Here is a 22,560-nt window from a genome sequence, read left to right on the forward strand (position 1 = left end):
CCTTTTATCTGAAAATGTTGACTTTTTAATCCCTTAATTGTTTATTTAGCATCTCATAATTTTGGCTTAGTATCATAAACGTGACTTTTTATCTCATAATTATAATTTTTTTTTCATAATTATGACTCTATATATAAATATTATGACTTTGTATCTCATAATTTTGACTTTTTATTTCAACATAATGACTTTATCTCATAATTTTGATTTAACAAAGCACAATGTTTTGTTTGTGATGGAAATGGGCTTCCATATGAAACCTTTTTTTCCCAAAGCATTACGATTTTTTTGCATTATGATATTATTTTCATGACAATTTCTTAAAAAATCAAGAAAGATTCTTTTTCCAAGACTTTTTTTTTTTTTTTCAGTACAAATCAGCATAATTTAAATTCAGTACAACACATACTACTACGATGTGTAAGGGTGGTTGATGCATAATGTGTCAATAGACTTTTTTTTTAATCGACATTAAGATTCTAGGTTAAAATGTAAACAAATGTATAAGGGAAAGGGTATATCTTAGGTCATATAGCTGGTTACCATTTATTTTACCCTTTTGCCTTCACTATTTAATTTTAAATTGTCCTCCGGTGTGACAAATTATATTTTAAAACTATTCCATACTGACAGTGTCAGTATATAATGACCAATTTCTGGTGCTTGATACACCGTAAATACTAATAGTAATCTCAAATGATAAAAAAAGTTAACAACTTAATCTTAAGTTTTTACTATTCTTACTAGTTTTAATTATGTTACCATTACTCTCTAAATCCTAAAGTTGTCATTAATAAAAACAATCAAGTGGTCCTAATTAAACAATACTTGAAATGTCACATTTTGGAATCAGAACTCAAGTACATAAGTTCTTTAAACTTTGGCTTTGAGTACTACTAACTCAAAATTATCAGGTACAAAACTGCTGTGTGCAATACCCATAAACACTTGAAAAAAACATGCAAAACGATTGCCTTGAAAAATGTAAGTAAGGTCAACTAATTAGTTTTTACAGTGTATCATAAAATCCTGATCCTTGTACATCCACAGGATGGCAGTGTTGATACTTGAAAGGTAGAAACACATGACCCTCTATGAGTCATCTGGCTCTGGAAAATAGTCTAGCACAATCAGTCCCCTCTCTAAGTGGACCAAGAAAAACATTCATGTGCTGTTCAAATACCATATGACATGTACAGAAAGAAAGAAAAAAACCTAAACCACAAGGCAGGTTAAATGAAGTACATGCCACTATGTCAGAATCCTTCCATTTGCTTAGAAAGATAATTAACAGCTTAGTTAACCCAAATATGTATCAAAAAAATAGTGGTTGGTCACATTTAATGTCATATTTTTATTCAGAGATGACAAACGATATAAAATAACAAAAGTATATACTTTCAAATTAATGGTCTAATATTATTATGAGTAAGAGACACAGTCCTGTTCTATAGACAAACAGTACATAATATGACAGTACACATCACTGTAATGTCATGTCAAAGATGAACAAATAGATTATGTATCTCTGATTAAGCATTTGGAACTATTGGTGTCAGAGTGCTATCGGATATCATTGCTTTATTTGATATAATCTAAAGTTTACACTATTCATATAGAGCTAATAATGTAACAACATGGACAACAAGTACTAGTCACTATGACTACACAGCAAATATGAACACAAGTGGTCACTTCCTGATGACAGAAGGATACAGATATCAATCTTGGCATGTGTGGTCCATGTAATTTCTGGCATCACCTAAAGTAAATAGAGTTGACAAGTTCTAGTTGTTGTTGAGGACCCACCATGATGCTGTAGAAAGAAGCAGAACAACATTTAATAGAGATTTAATGTATGTGAAATCTTACTATAGTGTGTCAGCTTTGGGTTTTGCCATCAGAGAGAATTTGTAGTTCACCTGGAACCAGCATTGTCGTCATAATCTCTGGTGTCTCTAAGAAATCCACGTTGCCTCTCTGGAAGGTTTTGCTGTAATTGGTCTGGAGATGACTACAGACAGAAAAAAATGCTTGCACTTTAATGTGAAACAATTATATAAAGGTGAAGTGTTTAATTTTTGTGCCATTAGCATCACAACATGATCACACGAGAAAACGACATGATGCTTCTGAAGGTTCATGTACCCAGAAATCAATCCCATTCAACTGAATTACTGACAAGCGGCATCCACCGTGAGACATTTTTGCATTTTGCAATTCACGCATCACTGCAATTTACTCCACTGACAGTTGGGATTTGGGTTTAGGTTATGGTGTAGGGTTAATTAAATGTGCATTCCTGTTCACTGTATTACTAGAGTTGTCGATCGATTAAAATGTTATCTGATTAATTGATCGAATTAAATGCAATTAATCACATACATCATAATTTGCTGAGAAAGGCTCCCAAAAAAAGAGACTTTAATATGAATAATACGTAATAATTCAAATAATTATATGCTGTGTCAAGTCAAAAGTAGTTGAAACTTTGAAAATCGCATCTTGAGATCCTTGCATTCTGTGGTTCTTTGTCCAGCTGTCAAGAACGTGTCCTGTATGACTGGCTGTCTTTCTGTGGCTACGCTGCTTGTGAGGTTTGTTGAGGGGCATTGACTGCCCCCAACTGACGTGGCTCATAAAAACACAAAATTATGTACGTTGAATTGCTCCAATAATATTAAAATATGTACTTTTATTACAGAATTTTCGTACAGGTCAGGAGGCATGATTACGGAGATAATCTTTTTTAAAGCATCGTTTTTAATATAATAAATCGCACTAAATTAACGTTAAATTGACAGCCCTATTTTCAACTACAAATACAACTCGCTTTTGGCACCACTCTGTGGCCATTTCACCAAGAAACTGGAGCTCACACGTGCACATACAGGTGCATCTCAATAAATTAGAATGTCGTGGAAAAGTTCATTTATTTCAGTAATTCAACTCAAATTGTGAAACTCGTGTATTAAATAAATTCAATGCACAGAGACTGAAGTAGTTTAAGTCTTTGGTTCTTTTAATTGTGATGATTTTGGCTCACATTTAACAAAAACCCACCAATTCACTATCTCAAAAAATTAGAATACATCATAAGACCAATAAAAAAAACATTTTTAGTGAATTGTTGGCCTTCTGGAAAGTATGTTCATTTACTGTATATGTACTCAATACTTGGTAGGGGCTCCTTTTGCTTTAATTACTGCCTCAATTCGGCGTGGCATGGAGGTGATCAGTTTGTGGCACTGCTGAGGTGGTATGGAAGCCCAGGTTTCTTTGACAGTGGCCTTCAGCTCATCTGCATTTTTTGGTCTCTTGTTTCTCATTTTCCTCTTGACAATACCCCATAGATTCTCTATGGGGTTCAGGTCTGGTGAGTTTGCTGGCCAGTCAAGCACACCAACACCATGGTCATTTAACCAACTTTTGGTGCTTTTGGCAGTGTGGGCAGGTGCCAAATCCTGCTGGAAAATGAAATCAGCATCTTTAAAAAGCTGGTCAGCAGAAGGAAGCATGAAGTGCTCCAAAATTTCTTGGTAAACGGGTGCAGTGACTTTGGTTTTCAAAAAACACAATGGACCAACACCAGCAGATGACATTGCACCCCAAATCATCACAGACTGTGGAAACTTAACACTGGACTTCAAGCAACTTGGGCTATGAGCTTCTCCACCCTTCCTCCAGACTCTAGGACCTTGGTTTCCAAATGAAATACAAAACTTGCTCTCATCTGAAAAGAGGACTTTGGACCACTGGGCAACAGTCCAGTTCTTCTTCTCCTTAGCCCAGGTAAGACGCCTCTGACGTTGTCTGTGGTTCAGGAGTGGCTTAACAAGAGGAATACGACAACTGTAGCCAAATTCCTTGAGACGTCTGTGTGTGGTGGCTCTTGATGCCTTGACCCCAGCCTCAGTCCATTCCTTGTGAAGTTCACCCAAATTCTTGAATCGATTTTGCTTGACAATCATAAGGCTGCGGTTCTCTCAGTTGGTTGTGCATCTTTTTCTTCCACACTTTTGCCTTCCACTCAACTTTCCGTTAACATGCTTGGATACAGCACTCTGTGAACAGCCAGCTTCTTTTGCAATGAATGTTTGTGGCTTACCCTCCTTGTGAAGAGTGTCAATTATTGTCTTCTGGACAACTGTCAGATCAGCAGTCTTCCCCATGATTGTGTAGCCTAGTGAACCAAACTGAGAGACCATTTTGAAGGCTCAGGAAACCTTTGCAGGTGTTTTGAGTTGATTAGCTGATTGGCATGTCAAAATATTCAAATTTTTTGAGATAGTGAATTGGTGGGTTTTTGTTAAATGTGAGCCAAAATCATCACAATTAAAAGAACCAAAGACTTAAACTACTTCAGTCTGTGTGCATTGAATTTATTTAATACACGAGTTTCACAATTTGAGTTGAATTACTGAAATAAATGAACTTTTCCACGACATTCTAATTTATTGAGATGCACCTGTATGTTTAACAACACTTCCAGATTCGGCCACTGGGGGCAGTGGTTCGAATTTCGGTAAGCACAGACCAATTTCGGCAGCAAACCTTTCTACCTACTGCTGCCGAATTCACCGTCTGATCAGTCTGTTGCATCACTAAATGGAATGAGAGTTACTTACTTTTTCCACACATTGCTTTGCTCCCAGAATTCATACAGTATGAAGCGGGATTCATTGGCAAGCCTCTGAACTGCAACACTGCCGACAGAGCATAGCCAGAGAAAGATTACTATCAATGTCTGGTTAAAATCCCTTACAATTCCTCCCTACCATTTAATACAGTGATGTTATCAGTTGGTAATATCACAGTACATTAACATATCTTATGGTACTGAAGGTTCTTAAAAGAATACCATGGTACTGCCATGGTGCATGCCCCAAAAAAACATAGTACTAGCATGGTACAATGTCCCAAAAACTATGGTACTACCATGGTTCCTTTTGTTACTTTTTATGTTAGCTACTTCCTAATTAAAATATTGGGAAGTCATCAAAAAAAAAAAAAAAAAAAAAAAAAAAAAGAAAGGTTGTCAAAGAGTCAGTCATTTGAGCTGTAGAGCTTCAAGCATGTCATTTACAACAGTATTTAATAGCCTAAGCAAAAACTCTTCATCCAAGCATTCCAACTGGCTAATTAGTAAAGTTTTTATGATAAAACCAAAGGAGAGGGCCTCCTCCAGTGCTTTAAAAAAGTACACAATGTCACAGAGAAATTTGGTGTTACCTAATGTGATGACACATCAGTTTTAAAAGTCAAACCTGGACTGAGGGCTTGTAAACACACGGCAGATTCCTCCCAGCATGCTGCCACTCATTCACAGAGCGCTGTAAGCTCTCTGACGTTGCACAGGCTAAGCCATGTGAACAATTGGATATCTTATCTTACATATTTCTAAGCTTGGAACAGTTTAATTGGGGTGTAATGGTAATAATTATGGGTATCATTGTTTTTTAAGAGATTACTCATGCAGAAAACTATGAGAATTCCTGGTGTGCAGAAAACAATGTGCTTCCATCTATGAACTGAAACAACTGATTAAATGATTTCAACCACATGGATGAGAATACTGATTGCTTGATTTACCAAATGAGAAGTGGCCCACACAGACCCTTCATAAATAAAGCTACCCAGGGCTTAAAGGAATAGTTCAACCAGAAATTAAAATTCTCTCATTATTTCCTCACCCTCATGCCATCCCAGATGTGTATGACTTTCTTTCTTCTGCTGAACACAAACAAAGATTTTTAGAAGAATATCTCATCTCTTTAGCTTCATACAATGCAAGTAAATGGTGATCAGGCCTTTGAAGGTTCAAAAAGCACATAAAGGCAGTATAAAAGTAATCCATAGGACTCCAGTTGTAAAATCCATATCTTCAGAAGCGATATAAGTGTGGGTGAGAAACAGATCAATATTTAAGTCCTTTTTTACCATAAATCTCCACCTTTCACTTTCACATTCTTCTTCTTTTGTTTTTGGTGATTCGCATTCTTCGTGCATATCGCCATCTGCTGGACAGAAGTAGATGGTGACATGATAGAACTTAAATATTGTTCTGTTTCTCACGCACACCTATCATATCGCTTCTGAAGATATGGATTTAACCACTGGAGTCATACGGACTACTTTTATGCTGCCTTTGTGGTTTTTAGACCGTCAAATTCCTAGTGACCATTCACTTGCATTGTATGGACCTACAGAGCTGAAATTTTCTTCTAAAAATCTTTGAGTTCAGCAGAAGAAAGAAAATCATACACATCTGGGATGGCATGAGGGTGAATAAATGATGAGAGAATTAAATTTTGGGGTGAACTATTCCTTTAAAATTAGATTTTGGAGGTGAGGGAACTCAAGATCTAATGGCAAGAAAGCAGAAATAACAACACAAAATTAGTGATTAATTATAAATTAAATGCACGCATATATGCATAGATATATATGCATCATAAAGTTGACTAGGGGTAGAAATCAGTGGGTACCTAGCAATATTATACAGATATCTGGGGAACAATGTCGCTAACGTTGTAATTTCTTTAGTGTATAGTTATTTAAAACTGTTATATATTGCAACCTTTTACTCAATTTTTTTTCATTCATCTGTGCTGGACTTCAGAGCTTTTTCAGAGCAATTATATATTCTATATTCTCACACACTTGCTCTCAGTTGTAGTCAATTTATCCCAAAAAATAGTCATGTAAAATGTATTTAACTACAACATCTGTTCATACTACTCATTCTGGTTTGGAACAACATGAGTGTGAATAAATGATGCCAGAATTTTTCTATTTGGGTGGACTATACCTTAAATGGATATTTGGTATGGTAGTGCTACTTGTACTGTGCTCCCTAAGATTAATTGCTTTTGCTTGTATAATTCTCATTTGAAAGTCGGTTTGGATAAAAGCATCTGCTAAATGAATAAATGTAACTGTAAAGTTTTTTTCCCACTCACTAAAAAGAGCCAGGAACGTGTGCACTGGAACCAACAAAACTTGGACTGGAGTACACGCACATGAAATGGAGTTGATTACCAAACAAATTGTCAATCATTTAATTTCTTGTTTGAATCAAAGGAGGTGTAATTCTAGTACAGATCACCCAATTCAATCCCTGTGTACAGCACAAAGCTTCACACAGATCCAGTGGTGGTGTGAACTCACTGGAGGCAGCCGGTCTGGACACTGGCACAGTCGATATACTGCCTGAGAGCCAGACGAAACTCCTCCACCTCCTCCTCCAGAACGGAGAGCTGCCTCTGTACGATCAGAATGTGCTAGAAGAGAGGTCACAGGAGAGAGCAGGACATCAGAGAACAGCAGCCAGAAATGATGCTACATAAAAGATTCAGGACCATGGGTTATTTATAAAAGAGTACAAAATTCTTTCTGGATCAGTTTTCTAAGAAATGAACATGAAGTACAAGAAACATGTACTTCTGATTATGTGGTAACATCTAAATTAATTGGTTTTATTAGGTAAAAAAAAATAAAATGGATGACACAACTGAATCAACTTGACTATATTAGTAGCACCAACCTAAGTAGTTTTAAAGGGTTGGTTCACTCAAAAAGGATAATTCTGTGACCCTCATGTCGTACTAAGCCCATATTACTTATTTCCTTCGATGGAACACAAAAGGAGGGAAAATATTTAGCTGCTCTTTTCCATACATTGAAAGTAAATGGGGACAGATGTGTTGAGCTCCAAAAATAATACAAAAGCACCAAAGATTTAGTTCATATCACTTGTAGTACATTACAAGTCTTCTGAAGCCATACAATAGATTTTTTTGAGGAACTGAATAAACAATTTTATCCACTGAAACTCAAATTTCACTTACATTTGCATATATTTTCAAAAATGGCAAGTGAAGTCAAATCACGGCAGGTTTTGCATCAATGATGCCAAATGCCTTTGGTTGTTAAGTGTGTCATTACAAATTATGGTGTGCCAGATTAAATACGAAATGAGATATGATAGGTACAGCGGATGGGAAGATTTTCAGTAAATAACATCTTAAATTTTGGTATGTTTCTCACACAAAGCTACCGTATGGGTTTATAAGTCTTCAAATGTAGCACACAAGTCTTATGGAACACCTTTATGGTGCTTTTCCGTAATTTTTGGAGTTCTACAGCATCTGTCTGCATTCACTTTCTTTGTATAGAAAAGAGCAGAATATTTTCAATATTCTATCTAACATCTTCTTGTGAATGTGTTCCATTCAAGAAAGAATGTCATACAGGATTGGAACGACATAAGGGTGAGTAAATGATTACAGAATTGTCACTTTTCTGTGAAATATCCCTTTGAGGGTCGGTAACAACTGAACATTTTTACTTTTTAAAGTGCAAGATACCAGGTCAGGGTTCAAAACTGAATTCAGGAAGATCAACCAGGGAGAACTGAAGTTAATGGGGCCGAACAGCCATGTTGCTCATAGACTAAAGCATGAAATATCCACCTATGGAATTGTGACTTAGACTGCAGTGGGAACAGAGAGGACCCACTCAAGCATCAGGTAGAGCCATGAAAAATCGTGTCATAATGGTTGCTTTTTAAAAAACAGGGATGGTGGAAGGTTGTTGACAGGTAAATAGTGGCTGAATGAAACAGGAAGTGAGAGTTCTTTCCCTGCGGGAATTGGTGACCTCTCCACAGGCGCTGAGCTGGTGCCACTTCTCATCTTTCATAAACTATTTGAGTCTACATACTGAGAGCTCATCTCTCTCCAACGCTTACAAATACACACATATAGCTGTCCTTTAATTAAGGAGATATGTTTTAAACATAGTCTGCCATATTCACATAAAATACAGCTGAAATAAGACAGTGAATGATGAATTAACATGAACAGAGGTATGATATTAGTGACAGTAATGAAATGATACAAATGCATTAGCAGTGCTGAAATTGTTATTCCATGCATAAAGTTTGTGCTGGAGTGTAAGTCACGGTCTGTTTAGATAACTGACAAATGACAAATTAATGAGAAAGAACAATTCCACTTCAGTAATGAACTATTATTTCAGAGATAAATAATTTCTCATTTTGTATTCTTCCTCTATGTATGCACAAATGCAATACCCCTGATCTGGCTTGAAATATCGCTCATTATAAACCAACAGCTCTCAGAGGAAGCATTTCTGTGAGTGGATTTTCAAAAGTAAAAAAAGACTGGATGAAATGTACTTCACCCCATTCCTCATGCAACAACATGATTTTTGGAGAAATAAAGGCTATTCGAGTCACTCTTAAAGGTGTAATGTTTGGGCAAGGCAGGACAGGCTGAAGACAGGAACGGACGAGGACGAGACGATGATGAAGTGAGAACCCAAGTGCAGTTTATGATATATCCAAAAACGTGAATCCAAAACATACATAAACGACTGGACTGGACTTGACACAACGTTTCATTAACACAACACTTGACAACAGACAATGGCAAACATGAGGGCTTAAATACATGAACATGGGTAACTACAAGACAGAGACAACCAATGACAAGACTAAACTAATGAACATGACAATGAAACAAGAACCAATGATAAAACAGAACTGATAACAAGACTCATAAACAAAGACCAATGAAGAGACAGGGCTAATAAACATAGTGGAACAAGAGGGAACAAATACCAATAAGAACAAAACACATGAAAACATGGCATGGAACATGGAGCATGGCCTGGCGAGACAGGGCGTGGGGCAGGAGACCAGGGAGGAGCCAGTGGCCAGAGAAGTGGTTTCCAGGAAGAGAGCGGGTCTAGCGGTTTAGGTGGTGGCTCCAGGAAGGAGGTGGTCTGGGGGGTGACCACAGAGCAGGGTCAGGAGACCTGGGAGGCGGCCACAGGACATGGTCAGGAGGCTTGGGAGGCGGCCGCAGGACATGGTCAGGAGGCTTGGGGGGCGGCCACAGGACAGGGTCAGGAGGCTTGGGGGGCGACCACAGGACAGGGTCAGGAGGCTTGGGGGGCGACCACAGGACAGGGTCAGGAAGGAGCGGCTCAGAGGGCGGAGCTCTGGAAGTCTCAGGGATTGGCCATGACAGGGGAATAGTCTTGGTGTTTGTGAGCACAGGCAGTGGCAGGGTAACAGTCTCCATAGTCAGGAGCATAGACAGTGACGAGGGAATGACCTCCATGGTCATGGGCACTGATATTGACTGGGAAACAGCTTTTGTGGCTGTAAGTACAGGAAGGGACAGAGGAACGACCTCTGTGGCCGTGAACACTGGCAGTGACAGGGGGACGACCTCCGTGGCCATCAACCCTGGCAGTAACAGGGGATCGGTCTCCATGGCTGTGAACACTGGCAGTGACAGGGGAACTGTCTCCGTGGCCGTGAACACTGGCAGTGACAAGGGAACTGTCTCCATGGCCGTGAACACTGGCAGTGACAGGGGAACGGCCTCCGAGGCCGTGAACACTGGCAGTGACAGGGGAACGGCCTCCATGGCCGCCAACACTGGCAGTGACAGGGAAACGGCCTCCGTGGCCGCCAACACTGGCAGTGACAGGGGAATGGCCTCCGTGGCCGCCAACACTGGCAGTGACAGGGGAACGGCCTCCGTGGCCGCCAACACTGGCAGTGAGCACAGCTGTGGGAGAATCGTAAGGCGGAACCATGGCAGGCTCAGGGGACGGAGACGTGGCAGGCTCAGGGGTCATGGCGACTTGGCATGAAGGGACAGGTGTGCCGACTTGACAAGGAGGGGCAGACGTGGCGACGTGGCAAGGCGGGGCTGCTTGACGAGGCATAGCAGGCGTAGTGGCCTGGCATGATGAGGCAGACGGGACAGCATGGCATGATGAGGTAGGAATGGTGGCTGAGGCTTGCAACGCTGGCTCTGGGACAGACGAGGCTTCAAGAACTGGCTCTGGGACGGATGAGGCTTCAAGAACTGGCTTGTCGACCGTGGCAGGCATGGGCGCTGGCTCATCAACGGTGGCAGGCATGGCGGCCATGACGGGGGACGGCTCTGACATGGCAGCCACTGTAGGAGTGCATAGTTCCTCATCAGCCACTCCTACAGTGATGTTGGAACCAGCAAGGCAAAATCAAGAAATTCCATCAAAGTCCATGTGATTTGACCTTGAGGCAAACAAGACTTGATAGGCTCTTCTAGTCCAAAACGGAAAATGTCCTTAAAAGCAACATCATTAAAGTTTACCTCGTTGGCCAAATCAAAAAAGTCCACCACAAAATCCTCTAGGGAACGATTGATAACAAGGCAATGAAACAAGAACCAATGATAAAACAGAATTGATAACAAGACTCATAAACATAGACCAATGAACAGACAGGACTAATAAACATAGTGGAACAAGAGGGTCACATGACAGTAACATGACAAAAAACCAATAAGAACAAAACTCATGAAAACATGGCAGGAACAGGAAATCACATGACAGGAACAAGGAACTAGTTTTTTTAAATAAAAGACATGAACAAAAACACACAAAAACATGACAAAAGGAGTTGTTCACCCAAAAATGAAACTTTTTGTGACACTCATGTTATTCCAAACCATCTATTTTTTTCATAGAATACAAAATAAGTTATTTAGCAGAATGTCTCAGCTACTATTTTCCATATAGTGAAAGTGAATGGTGAACATGATTTTTATTAGGGATGTCCCGATACAATTTTTTTAAGAACAAGTATGAGTACTGATACTTCCTTTTATGTACTCGCTGATACTGATGCCGATACCTGTTTAAAATTACTGTATAAAATTTCACAGAAAATAAAATAAAAAAATAATCACTATATACAAAACCAAGCAAGCTGACTTTATTGGTTTCAGCAACTCAAATAAAAACCAAGATGTAAAGGCTGTCTATCAGTATGGATTCTTTTGCAAATTTAAGGGCATGATTCTTTTTCATGAACAGAAGCATCTCTGCATGTTATCATGTATGAAATCTATAAAAAAATATTTTTACAAATATTTGTTTTATGTTTTCACAAATTCCATATTCAAAAATGTAAATAAATTTTATCATCAAAGGGTGTCTAAATACATTTATTAAATAAAACTTTAATTAAATGAAAAAAGAATAATAACCAGTAATTTTTAACATAATATTGCGTTAATTTTATCATATCAAGTGTTTTTTTCAGATCCTCAAAATACAACATTGAAGTTATTTTTGTCAAATAAAGTGCTGCACAAGCATCACAGAAAAGAGGAAGTGCTTAAATATAGTACAGTTATTATATTATTATTATTATTATTATTATTATTACAGTGAATATTACATAAGTATACAGTAGTGATAAAATGATGTCGTATCTTTGTCCATTTAAATGGAGCTACTATTTTGGCGGGATACCGAGTGAAGCCGGTTTGACATGACAGCTCCACACCTCCAGAAGATCAGGTCACTACGTGACCCAGTGTGATTTTAAACACTAATGTGCATGATTTTAAATGCGCACATGCAGACTATATATTTATTTATTTCAATTGCAGTCTTTGCTGTAGAATAATGACACTAGGACACAATGAGGATTTAATTTGCACTGAATGTTTATGCAATGAAATTCGTATGTATCGGTTTTTGGTATCGGAGCATTTTTAGGAGCACGAGTACGTGAGTACAGTATCAGATCCAATTCCGATATCAGTATCGGTATCGTATCGGGACATCCTTCATTTTCAAGCAAGATTTTCAGTGAATAATGACCTTAATTTTGTCCTGTTTCCCACACAAAAGCTACTGTATGTCTTCAGAAGTCTTGGACGATATACGCTACTTTTATGGTGTTTTTTTTTTTTAAAGCTCAACAGCCACAGTCCCTATTCATTTTCATTTTATGGAAAAGAGCAACTTGGACATTTTTCCAAACATCTCCCTTTGTGTTCCACAAAAGAAAAATAAAGTCATACAGGTTTGGAACAACATAAGGGTGGGTAAATTATAAGCGATGGGTGAACTATTCCTTTAAAATCATAAGTAATTGAATGGGAGTGATATTTTAGAAGGGAACTACTACTTTGAGTGTAATTTTATGCTTCAACATGTCCAATATCCATATTGCATTGTGTCTCTGTCGGCGATCACACATTATTATGTTTGCAGCCAGTCTCCACAGGGGTCTGGGTTCCACTCTCTTCTCATAAGCACTGAATCACAGACACACAAACCGTCTATTTAAAGTCTGTCAACAACATCTTGTCAGCCAGAGTGAAAAGCGCTCTAAAAGTACTTTGCAAAAGATGGCAGAGCCAAATGAGAGAGGGTGAGTGATAGGGAGAGAAGAAAAGAAAAGATAAAGAATAATTTGGAGCAAGTTTTTTGATCCTCACTGTTTCCTAGACGACAGGGATCTGTGGTCTCAGTGTGAATGAATCTCAGAGAATATTGTGAAAGACAGAGACATCACAACTGACTTACTGATTTGGTGGTGCTTTCCAACACCTCTTCTTCCACAGGCTCCAGACGCAGCTCCTAGGAAAAGAATAACAAGCTGGATCTGACACATTTCTCTAAAATCACAAGTAATCAGAATTGGGAGGGGTGCTTAATTATAATGAAAATAATGTCACAATGCAAAAATCTTAAAGGGAATATTTCACCCAAAATTTATATTAAATAGTGCATTATTTACTTTCCCTAATGTCATTCCAAATGTCATTCTTTCTTATGTGAAATACAAAAGCTGAATTTCTGAAGAATACATGGACACTTTTTTCATATAATTACTGTAAATGAGGACTGGGAATATTTTCAAAACAAAGCATTTTTTTTGTTTGTTTGTTTCTTTTGATATTGTGGTGAAATATGACTCTGGCATGTTCTTGGCAGGATTTGGATTTTAAATTTAAACTTAGTTTAAGGTAATTGTGACAAGAAGGAGAGAAAGAAAGAGATTACTGAGAAAGTGAAATCATGTGTGTAGCCAGTTGCCTTTTTTTCAAGACGGTCAATCAGTTTTTGCAGTCTGTTGATCTGAGTCATCCACTGGTTGTCCTCTTCATATAGACCTGCAGAAACACACACTTCAGCACTCAAATACAGCTCTTTCTTGCTCCGTTTTTTTAAATGTTTTTATTTATTTTATATCTGCCATATGTTACTTGGCTGCACTTGCTCTGATCCAGTGTAATTGAATGAATTTGAATCAAATACACTTTATTGGGTTTTGGCAGCATGTTTTTCACAGTCAATTGTTACGGCTTTAGAAACATACAATTCCATGTGGAAAATTACACATCATCACAAAGTCCCCTAGAGGAGGACAAGGGTTAAATTGACTTGGCAAAATCAAGCATGCTTTTCTTCACCTGAGATGCAAATATCATTTGAACACTAAAGCCACATTTAAAAATGCATGAATGTCATTGCATTAAGAAATATAGCACTCTTTTTTAACAAAACCTTTTTATTTTTATCTTTTTTTTTCTTTGTCAGAAAAACTTTTTTTTTTTCTTTTTAAAGAAATCTATTACTAAAATACTCACAGAACTGAAGTTTCCATCCAATTTATAGGGTCCTACCCAGACTCCATTCTAGAATCCCAATTAGATCCCCTTCCTTCCCCTGGAGTCTCTCACATAGAGTCCCTCCCTGACCACCTTCCTAAATCTCCTATCTGCTGCATGCCTTCTGTATGCAGACAAATAACCTTTCGTCCCTTTGAAGCATTGAGGATTAGAATAATCACCTGAATTGACAAGGTTGATAAGTGGGTTGTTTGGAGACAAGCTGTTGTTCCTTTGAAGTCTTCGATTAGATCTCCGTCCTGACAACTGAATCGACAGCACCTCGGGCTTCACAGGTCCTTTTCTGTGATTAAGACAGCATGCACACGCCAACAAAACAGACACGTGCAAAGGAAACAAATACATGAGGCAGCTGCTCAGGAATGTGTACAAAGTGTTTTTTCTCACATCCTCATCTCATTATTAGCTTCTGATTATTCTGCCCTGAGCATGTGAGATTAAAAATAACCATCAATATCACATATCACCAACTGATGAATGTCCTCTGGAAATGTAACAACCATCAGAAACAATAATTTACAACACAGCCCCAGGAGTGTCATTATAATGTCACATTCAAATAAGGATTATGTTCTTTAATATTCTAGGTCACACCACTAACAAGCAATTGAAGAATAAACAATCCAATGTACTGTAATAAAAACAAAAGTATATAAATGAATACATAAAAGAAGCAACATTTTTAAATACTCTGGTGCTTGTCTGTGCAAAACTCACAGGGCGTTGCATTTATGCTATACAGTTCCAAAGATGTTCTGTTATATATTTATTTTTGTGCATGTCTATATGGTTGCTAGGGTGTTTTTGGTTGGTTACTTGGGCATTGCTAGGTGGTTGCTAGGGTGGTTGCTTACTGGCCCAAGTCAAAAGAGCTTATCCCAAAGTTTCTATGATATTCTGGTCCCTATGTGTGGCTCGAGTCCCTCCTTTAATACAAATCTACAGGATTATTTGCTTCTCCTTCATTCAAAAATCATAAGTACAATTGCTTAGAAAAATAAAACACACCTCACCTCAACAAGCTGCACGATTTGAGGTATCATTCATGTCTGTAGTATAATGGAGTGTGGCAGGTTACATGTAGAGGTTTAATATAGGGTTGGGGGTTTGCTCAAATCCCTAACCTTAAGTACAAGCAATAGCAAGAGCCTCTACCCAATTGCACAGTAATACATGAGGAGACAAAAAATAGATTTATTTCCCTATACTTAAAGCAGGAAAAGCTCAAATGTCTTTGCTAATACAGTATCATTCATACATTGTATCTAATTGAATTCCATTAGAGTAGAAACAGAGTGTATTCACATACAAATGATGCTTCAACATTTTTAGCCATCATCAAAATGCAATTTTCTAGCATCATGACAACACTGATGCCTCTTTGATTGCACAGGACCTTTCTGGCCTGCACCACTTGCTACCAGTTAAAGTGTATGAAGGAAGTCATCAGGACTTGAAGCTTTCTTTAATGCTCAGAATTCAAGAAATGTTCGCCTTTTAGATGGCTGATGCCAGCAGAACATTTTCTTTTTTGGCAATAAGAAGGAATATGGTGATTTCCTTTTCAGAAAGAAAATAATTAACTTTTTGTCTTACTGATGGTGTTTAGATATTTTTTTCTTTCTCTATAGAGCTGTTCAGTCATGGTATCAATTTGTTGGCCAACAAAGAATGTTAATAGAGCTCATCAGTCTGGTATCGGTAGTAAAAATCCCATTAATTTTTCCCATAAACCTTAAAAGACAGGCCTACCATGAGCTCCAAGTTTGTTAATCAATGGTAAATGCTATACTTGAAGCCATCAGTATTTAGTTAAAAAAAAAAAAAAAAAAATTAATAGCAGAATTTGTGGTGAATGACTACACTACCCATAATCCTGAAGAGAGATCCACCAATCAGAGAATTAAGGTGAACAAAGTGCGTCAAAAGAGCCTTGCAGCGACCGTTCACTCCCATGACGCACTACGAATGATGGAGTCAAGTCAGTCTCCCTAACATTTCAAACTATTTGCATTTTTATCTAAGTATTTTGCACTAATCTTAAAATATATTGTTTCAATACATGTATTCAACAACTTTAAACCAATAGTTTTGTATTTTTATATATCTATTTTTATATTTTAATTAATCAAAGACCATTATTCTGAAAAAACAATACGGTACGAGAAGGATGCGAAAATGTAAATGCTCTTCCAGGTTTTAGGATTATAATCTGAACAGCTCTTTTGTTGTAATGAATGTGCCATTGACCAATCAAAGTGATGATATCATTTGTAACAGAATTATACTACTTGGTTTTGGGAGTGGAAAATTATTATATGAAATCTAATTATATCTATTGTTCAGCTGTTTGCAATAAGTAGCAGAATGCTGTGTCTATTTTAACTCTGAGAAAAAAATAAATGGAGGCAGGCAGGTGTCAAAATTATGGCTCAGCTGGTTCCTCATTATCCCTAAAGACACTGTTGCACAGCGCACGTCCTGAGAGGAGCTTATCCTCCAGAGTTAAAAATGAATCACAACTGCATCATCAGCACACAAAAAACAGCTGCAAATGAATCAGCCAGACCATGAAGCCACACAGGTGAATAACCCATGGACCAGTGCTGATGATATGATGGAAGTTGCACTGACCAATGCTAAGAGATCACTTCCCTCTCATACGAGGAATAATGTAAAAATTAAGCCAGTAGAAAACAAAAATGGAGACATGGGTGAATGTCACAAAGCATGTCAACAATACATCTGGCTTATATTTAATATTTTATTGAATCAACATAAGAAAAAACGAAATGTTCAAAAACTAGCTGCTTTTCATTATAGGTTAATTTTGAGTTAGCTATATTTTTTTGAGTGAAATATGACCCTGGCATGTTTTCATAAGATCCACCCATATATAAGTAGGAGTGCTGCTTCCTAATAGCTGATAATGGTGCTCTTCTCACACACAGATGAAAGCAGTGTTGTGAATGGGGTGAGCTCATGATGGCTGAACTTCTGTTAGGTCTGGACTCAGATTTGTGCTCATCACTGGCGTTTCAACCCTCTGTGTGGTGCTACTCTGAGAGCCTGACTCAATGCTTCACACAGAATAGAGAATGGACCATGCTATTTCAAATTGCTCTAGCCACCATCCACCCTAAGTACACCTAACACAGTGGGAATCAAGCCCTACGAAACAGCACTCAGTAGCACACAATGTTCTCATCCCGTAACACTACCGAATAAGCCGTATGAAAGCCTTTTTTCTCAAAATGTGAATAGACTTTATAAATAACACTAATGCTATGAAACACCACAATGTGAACCTTGTGGCCTAAATAGGCTACACACGTTGTGGTGATGTGGCCGAGCGACGTCTGTGGAGAGCGAGGCCGGGAGAGGAGGAGTGGTAAGGATTGACACCTGTGGTAAATCACCTCTAACAGCTGTTTTGTGTTGCAGTGAGAGCTGGAGGGGGTTAAAGGACAGTCCAGAACGCCGGAGTTTGTTACGCTGAAAATTGTGTAATAAAAAGACTTACGTTGACATTTACCCGGCCCTCGCTTCCTCCTTGAGAAGAGAACGTGAGATTGATCACAGTGGTGCTGAAACCCGGGGATTTGGGAAGATACACCATCATGAAGTCCTCGCCCTTCGCCGATCTGATCAAGACCCTCGCCAGCATCCACCAAACACAACAACAAGCTCTGCTTGAGCTGCTCCAGGAACAGGAGCAGCGATTCCAGGTCATCCTTCAAGCTCAAGCAGAGGACTGGCAGGTGCAATGGAGCTTGATAACCCAGGGGGCTTCCACTGGAGCGATCTCAGCCGCCGCCCCCGCTATGACCCACTTTACGCTCACCAAGTTGGGGCCAGAGGATGAACCGGAGGCATTCGTAGAACTATTTGAGCGTGCGGCGGAAGCAGCGGGATGGCCAGAGTCCCAGTAGGCGGTCCACCTGCTGCCGCTGCTGTCGGGAGAAGCACAACTGGCAACCCAACAACTGCCCATTGCCAACCTCCTGGGGTATCAGGTCTTGAAATGTGCCATCTTGCAACGGGTCAGCCACAGTTCAGAGCAGCACCACCTGCGCTTCCACTTGCTAACGCTTGGCGAGCTCGGCCGCCCATTTGCCTTTGCCCAACAGCTCCGTGACTCCAACCGGCGATGACTGCTGGCAGCAGAACACGACGCCACGGCTGTAGTCGACATGGTGGTGCTGGAGCAGCTGATCAACCAACTACCAAAGGGGTTAGTAGAATCGGTACAGTGCCACTGCCCAGCGTCGCTGGATGAGGCAATCCAGCTGGCAGAGGACCATATGGCGCTGTATTCAGGGGCCGGCGAGCCCTCTTCTTCTCTCTCTCACTCTCTCTCTCTCTCTCTCTCTCTCTCCCTCTCTCTCTCCTCCCTCCTCCTCTCCTTCCCCTCATCCTGTTCCTATTCCCCGGAAATGGGGAATTCCTACCCAAAAACAGGTTCCCCGGACCTGTGGGCCGTTCATCTTGGCAGTATCCCCTAACCCTCTCCACTCTCCCCCACAGGCTGGTGAATCTGCTGCTGCAGGTATTAGTGTGAAATCTGGGCTGGTCTGCTGGAGCTGTGGGGAACCTGGGAATTTCCAGGACCGATGTCCCACGATGGAAGTGGAGACATTGGTCCGGGTCCCCGACACACCACAGGCTGCCCCCGATTTAGCAGGAGAACACTGGATACCTGTGAGTATTAAGGGGACTACATTTCAAGCCTTGGTTGATTCAGTTTGTAATCAAACCTCCATTCACCAAAGCTTGGTTCAATCCGAGGCTTTGGATACAAGCCGGCGGGTGAAGTTAAGGTGGGTGCACGGGGATATTAAAAAATAAACCTGCAGTGATGGTCATTATTCAATTTTGGGTACATAAGCACAGTGTCGAGGCTGCGGTTAGTCCCCTCCCTCTCCCATCCACTAATCTTGGGTACGAATTGGCAGGCATTTACAACTTTATTAAGTATGTGGATGGGTCTTGCAACAAAACGTTTCGGTGTGGTGTGTGATTCGCTGTCTGGGGTGGCGGTGCCATCTATGTCAGCTCCACGTCAGGAGGACATAAGGGAGGCTTCCCCAGCCCTTAGAGGATTCCTGGCAGGGGATTTCCATCTGGAGCAGATGCGAGGCGAGACCATTCAGCATGCCTTTGATCAAGTGAAAGTGATTGATGGTCAATGCCTCCACATTGCACTCGCATATCCATATTTTTCAGTTATCAAGGATCGGTTGAATCAAGTGATGCAGGACACTCAGACAAAGGAGTATACAACCCAACTGTTAATACCACAGAGCCGTCGGAAAATGTTATTCCAGAAGGCTCCTCATAATCCAATAATAATCTCACTTAGTGCAGGAAAAGACATTGAACCGTCTAATGGCCCATTTCTATTGGCTGGTCATTCGCGGGGATGTTCGAGGTGGTGTGTGGCATGCCGTGAATGTCAGCTGCTGAATCCGCCAGCCACCCCAAGAGCGCCCTTCCATTAATCGAGGCCCCCTTCGAAAGAATTGGTATGGACCTCGTTGGCCCATTAGAGTGGACAGCACGCGTACATCACTTTGTATTGGATCTGGAGGACTATGTAACACGATATCCGGAAGCAGTGCCTCTGCGCAACATTTCAGCGCAAAGTGTTGCGGAGGCACTCTTCAGAATAATCTCCCGAGTGGGGATTCTGAAATAAATCCTCACTGATCAGGGCACTATGTTTATGTCACGTACACTACACAAACTGAATGAATTATCGGGGATTAAATCAATTCAGACCAGCGTTTACCACCTGCAAGCCTCCACGGGGTTCTCCCCATTTGAATTATTGTACAGGCGTGGACTGCGTGGTGTGCTCGACATCCTATGGGAAAATTGGGAGGAATTTCTCCAGGCTCAAGAACATCAAAGCCGGCTGTATAATAATAGGGCTACAGGAATTTACACCGGGAGATAAAGTCCTTGTATTGCTCCTCACATCACGCTCTAAATTACTTGCCAAGTGGCAAGAACCCTTTGAGGTCACATGGCGAGTTGGGGAAATTGTGGCATGCTTTCACCCTCTGTTCGGACCACCCCCCACTCCAGTGGCTCCATCGCATGAAGGATACCAATGCACGGATCATCCGTTGGTATCAGGCTCTCCAGCCTTTTAAGTTTGAGGTGGTCCACAGGCCAGGGGTGCAGATGGCTGTTGCAGATTTCCTCTCCAGAAATGGTGGGGGAGTAAGTGACAGGCCGAATGGCTCCCCAGCCTGAGTCAGGCGATGGGGGTATGTGGTGATGTGGGTGTGGCCGAGCGACGTCTGTGGAGCGTGGCCGGGAGAGGAAAAGCAGTAAGGATTGACACCTCTGGGAAATCACCTCTAACAGCTGTTTTGTGTTGCAGTGAGAGCTGGAGGGGGTTAAAAGGGCAGTCCAGACCACCGGAGGAAAGAGAGTGACGCACGCAGCCGAGTTCATGTGTGTGTGCATTCATTTATGTTGTGCTGAAGTTTGTTATGCTTAAAAGTGTGTGATAAAAAGACATTTACCCGGCCCTCGCTTCCTCCTTGAGAAGAGAACCTGAGATCTATTGCACACGTGTAGCCATATGATGACTTACAGAAAAGATTTTAAAAAAATATAAAGATGGCCGTTAACTGCCACTTTTCATGAATAAGGTACAGAAAATGTATATTTTTTTTATTTTTTATCAAATGGTCAGTAAAATGAGGTGCTTAACACTTCAGAAGATGTAGATGGTCAACAACAAATAGAAACAGTCCAAATGATGTTACTTCTTGGCAGGTTCTGTTTGCACCCTGGTGCAAATAAAGGTAGATGCTATTTGCTCCCCAGTGCAAATAGTGAAAAATATTATTTGTACCCCAAACCTGGTACAAATATTGGCAAATACTGTTTGCACCCTTATTTAAATACTAACATGCAGTATAGAGGCATCACTGCAGAACATTTATTGTTTATTGGTTAGGGTCTCACAGACACACCACACCAACCCTTACGCCTAAACCTAACCCTTACCTCCCTTTACTAAAATTCAGCAAAGCCTTCTCTGCTGGCGTAACAATAAATATTAATATTTAAAGAAAAAGAAAAAACTTCATCCTTTCATTCTCATTCACCTTTTTGCCTATGCATTTTCAGTCGCTTTACACTCCTAATTCATCTACAAACGAATAGCAAAAAACAAAAAGTTTATCCAATCAGAATTAATCGTTCGATGCTTATTAGCAAAGCGTGTCGGCTGTTTCACAAATCGCATGCTCCTTAGCCGAAGCACTGCGTGAGTCTGAGCTCCACCCTGTTAGGCCTTCAGAATTTCTGCAGAATCCCTCAACAGTGCAAATGAATGGGCATCTAAAGTCAGATTGTCAGATTTATCAGCCAATCAGATTGATTTATATGTTCTTGGTGGGTGTGGTCTTTAGGATATGTCCCATTCCAGGCCTTCTAGCTGGTCTTGAGTGACGCAATCATGCTTTAAGTGATTTACGTAATTTGAAAGCGAAGAGCGCGAGATCTTGCTGACGAGTCGGCTGTCATCACCATTGAAAAAGAGATCCTTATGGATTTAAAAACCTGAGATGTTCTGTATGATTGTGCGATTGATTAATTAAACAGGAAAGGAGGGCTGATTTTCACTTCAGGCAAATTGGTAAGTGCTTTTTGCATTGTTATAGCAACATCTGCTTGAGCATTCAGAGTCAGTTAATAATGTATAATAATGTGAAAATTAATCATGTACCCTGACGAAACAAAATTTATTGCAAGCAACATTTAAATCGCAAATATTATTAGATAACTTTTTACACCATATTACTGTAGTAACATCATAGTTAACTGCATCAAAACTATGGCTTCCTTCAAAACACATGGTTACTACAATATTACTATAGTAAAACTACCTTATATATATCTTAAATGTATATTAATTTTTTTTATTATTATAAATGCTATTAAAGAAAATGTTAAGAGAGGAGACAGGAAACAGAATGGGAAAAAGAGTGGGACAAAGCCACCCTCAGTATGTCAAAAA

The 22,560-nt window shown here is 39.8% G+C and overlaps 1 protein-coding gene across 2 annotated transcripts in view; it reads right to left on the reverse strand.

Moving 5' to 3' along the window:
* Positions 1-1,320: 1,320 nt before the first annotated feature.
* LOC127425173 (N-terminal EF-hand calcium-binding protein 1-like) overlaps positions 1,321-22,560 on the reverse strand; it is a 70,837-nt gene continuing 49,597 nt past the window's right edge. Inside the window, exons 7-13 of one of the 2 annotated variants that reach the window (XM_051670872.1) lie at positions 14,681-14,802; positions 13,924-14,000; positions 13,411-13,464; positions 7,171-7,283; positions 4,629-4,706; positions 1,923-2,014; positions 1,321-1,816 (exon numbers count right to left, since the gene is read on the reverse strand). In XM_051670872.1, coding sequence (XP_051526832.1) covers positions 1,788-1,816; positions 1,923-2,014; positions 4,629-4,706; positions 7,171-7,283; positions 13,411-13,464; positions 13,924-14,000; positions 14,681-14,802 — 565 coding nt within the window. In that variant the 3' untranslated portion in view covers positions 1,321-1,787. Of the gene's footprint in view, positions 1,817-1,922; positions 2,015-4,628; positions 4,707-7,170; positions 7,284-13,410; positions 13,465-13,890; positions 14,001-14,680; positions 14,803-22,560 lie in introns of both variants that reach the window. The other variant, XM_051670871.1, reaches the window with a different exon arrangement.

The sequence above is a fragment of the Myxocyprinus asiaticus genome, chromosome 34 (assembly GCF_019703515.2).
Source record: "Myxocyprinus asiaticus isolate MX2 ecotype Aquarium Trade chromosome 34, UBuf_Myxa_2, whole genome shotgun sequence".
Classification (NCBI taxonomy): domain Eukaryota; kingdom Metazoa; phylum Chordata; class Actinopteri; order Cypriniformes; family Catostomidae; genus Myxocyprinus; species Myxocyprinus asiaticus.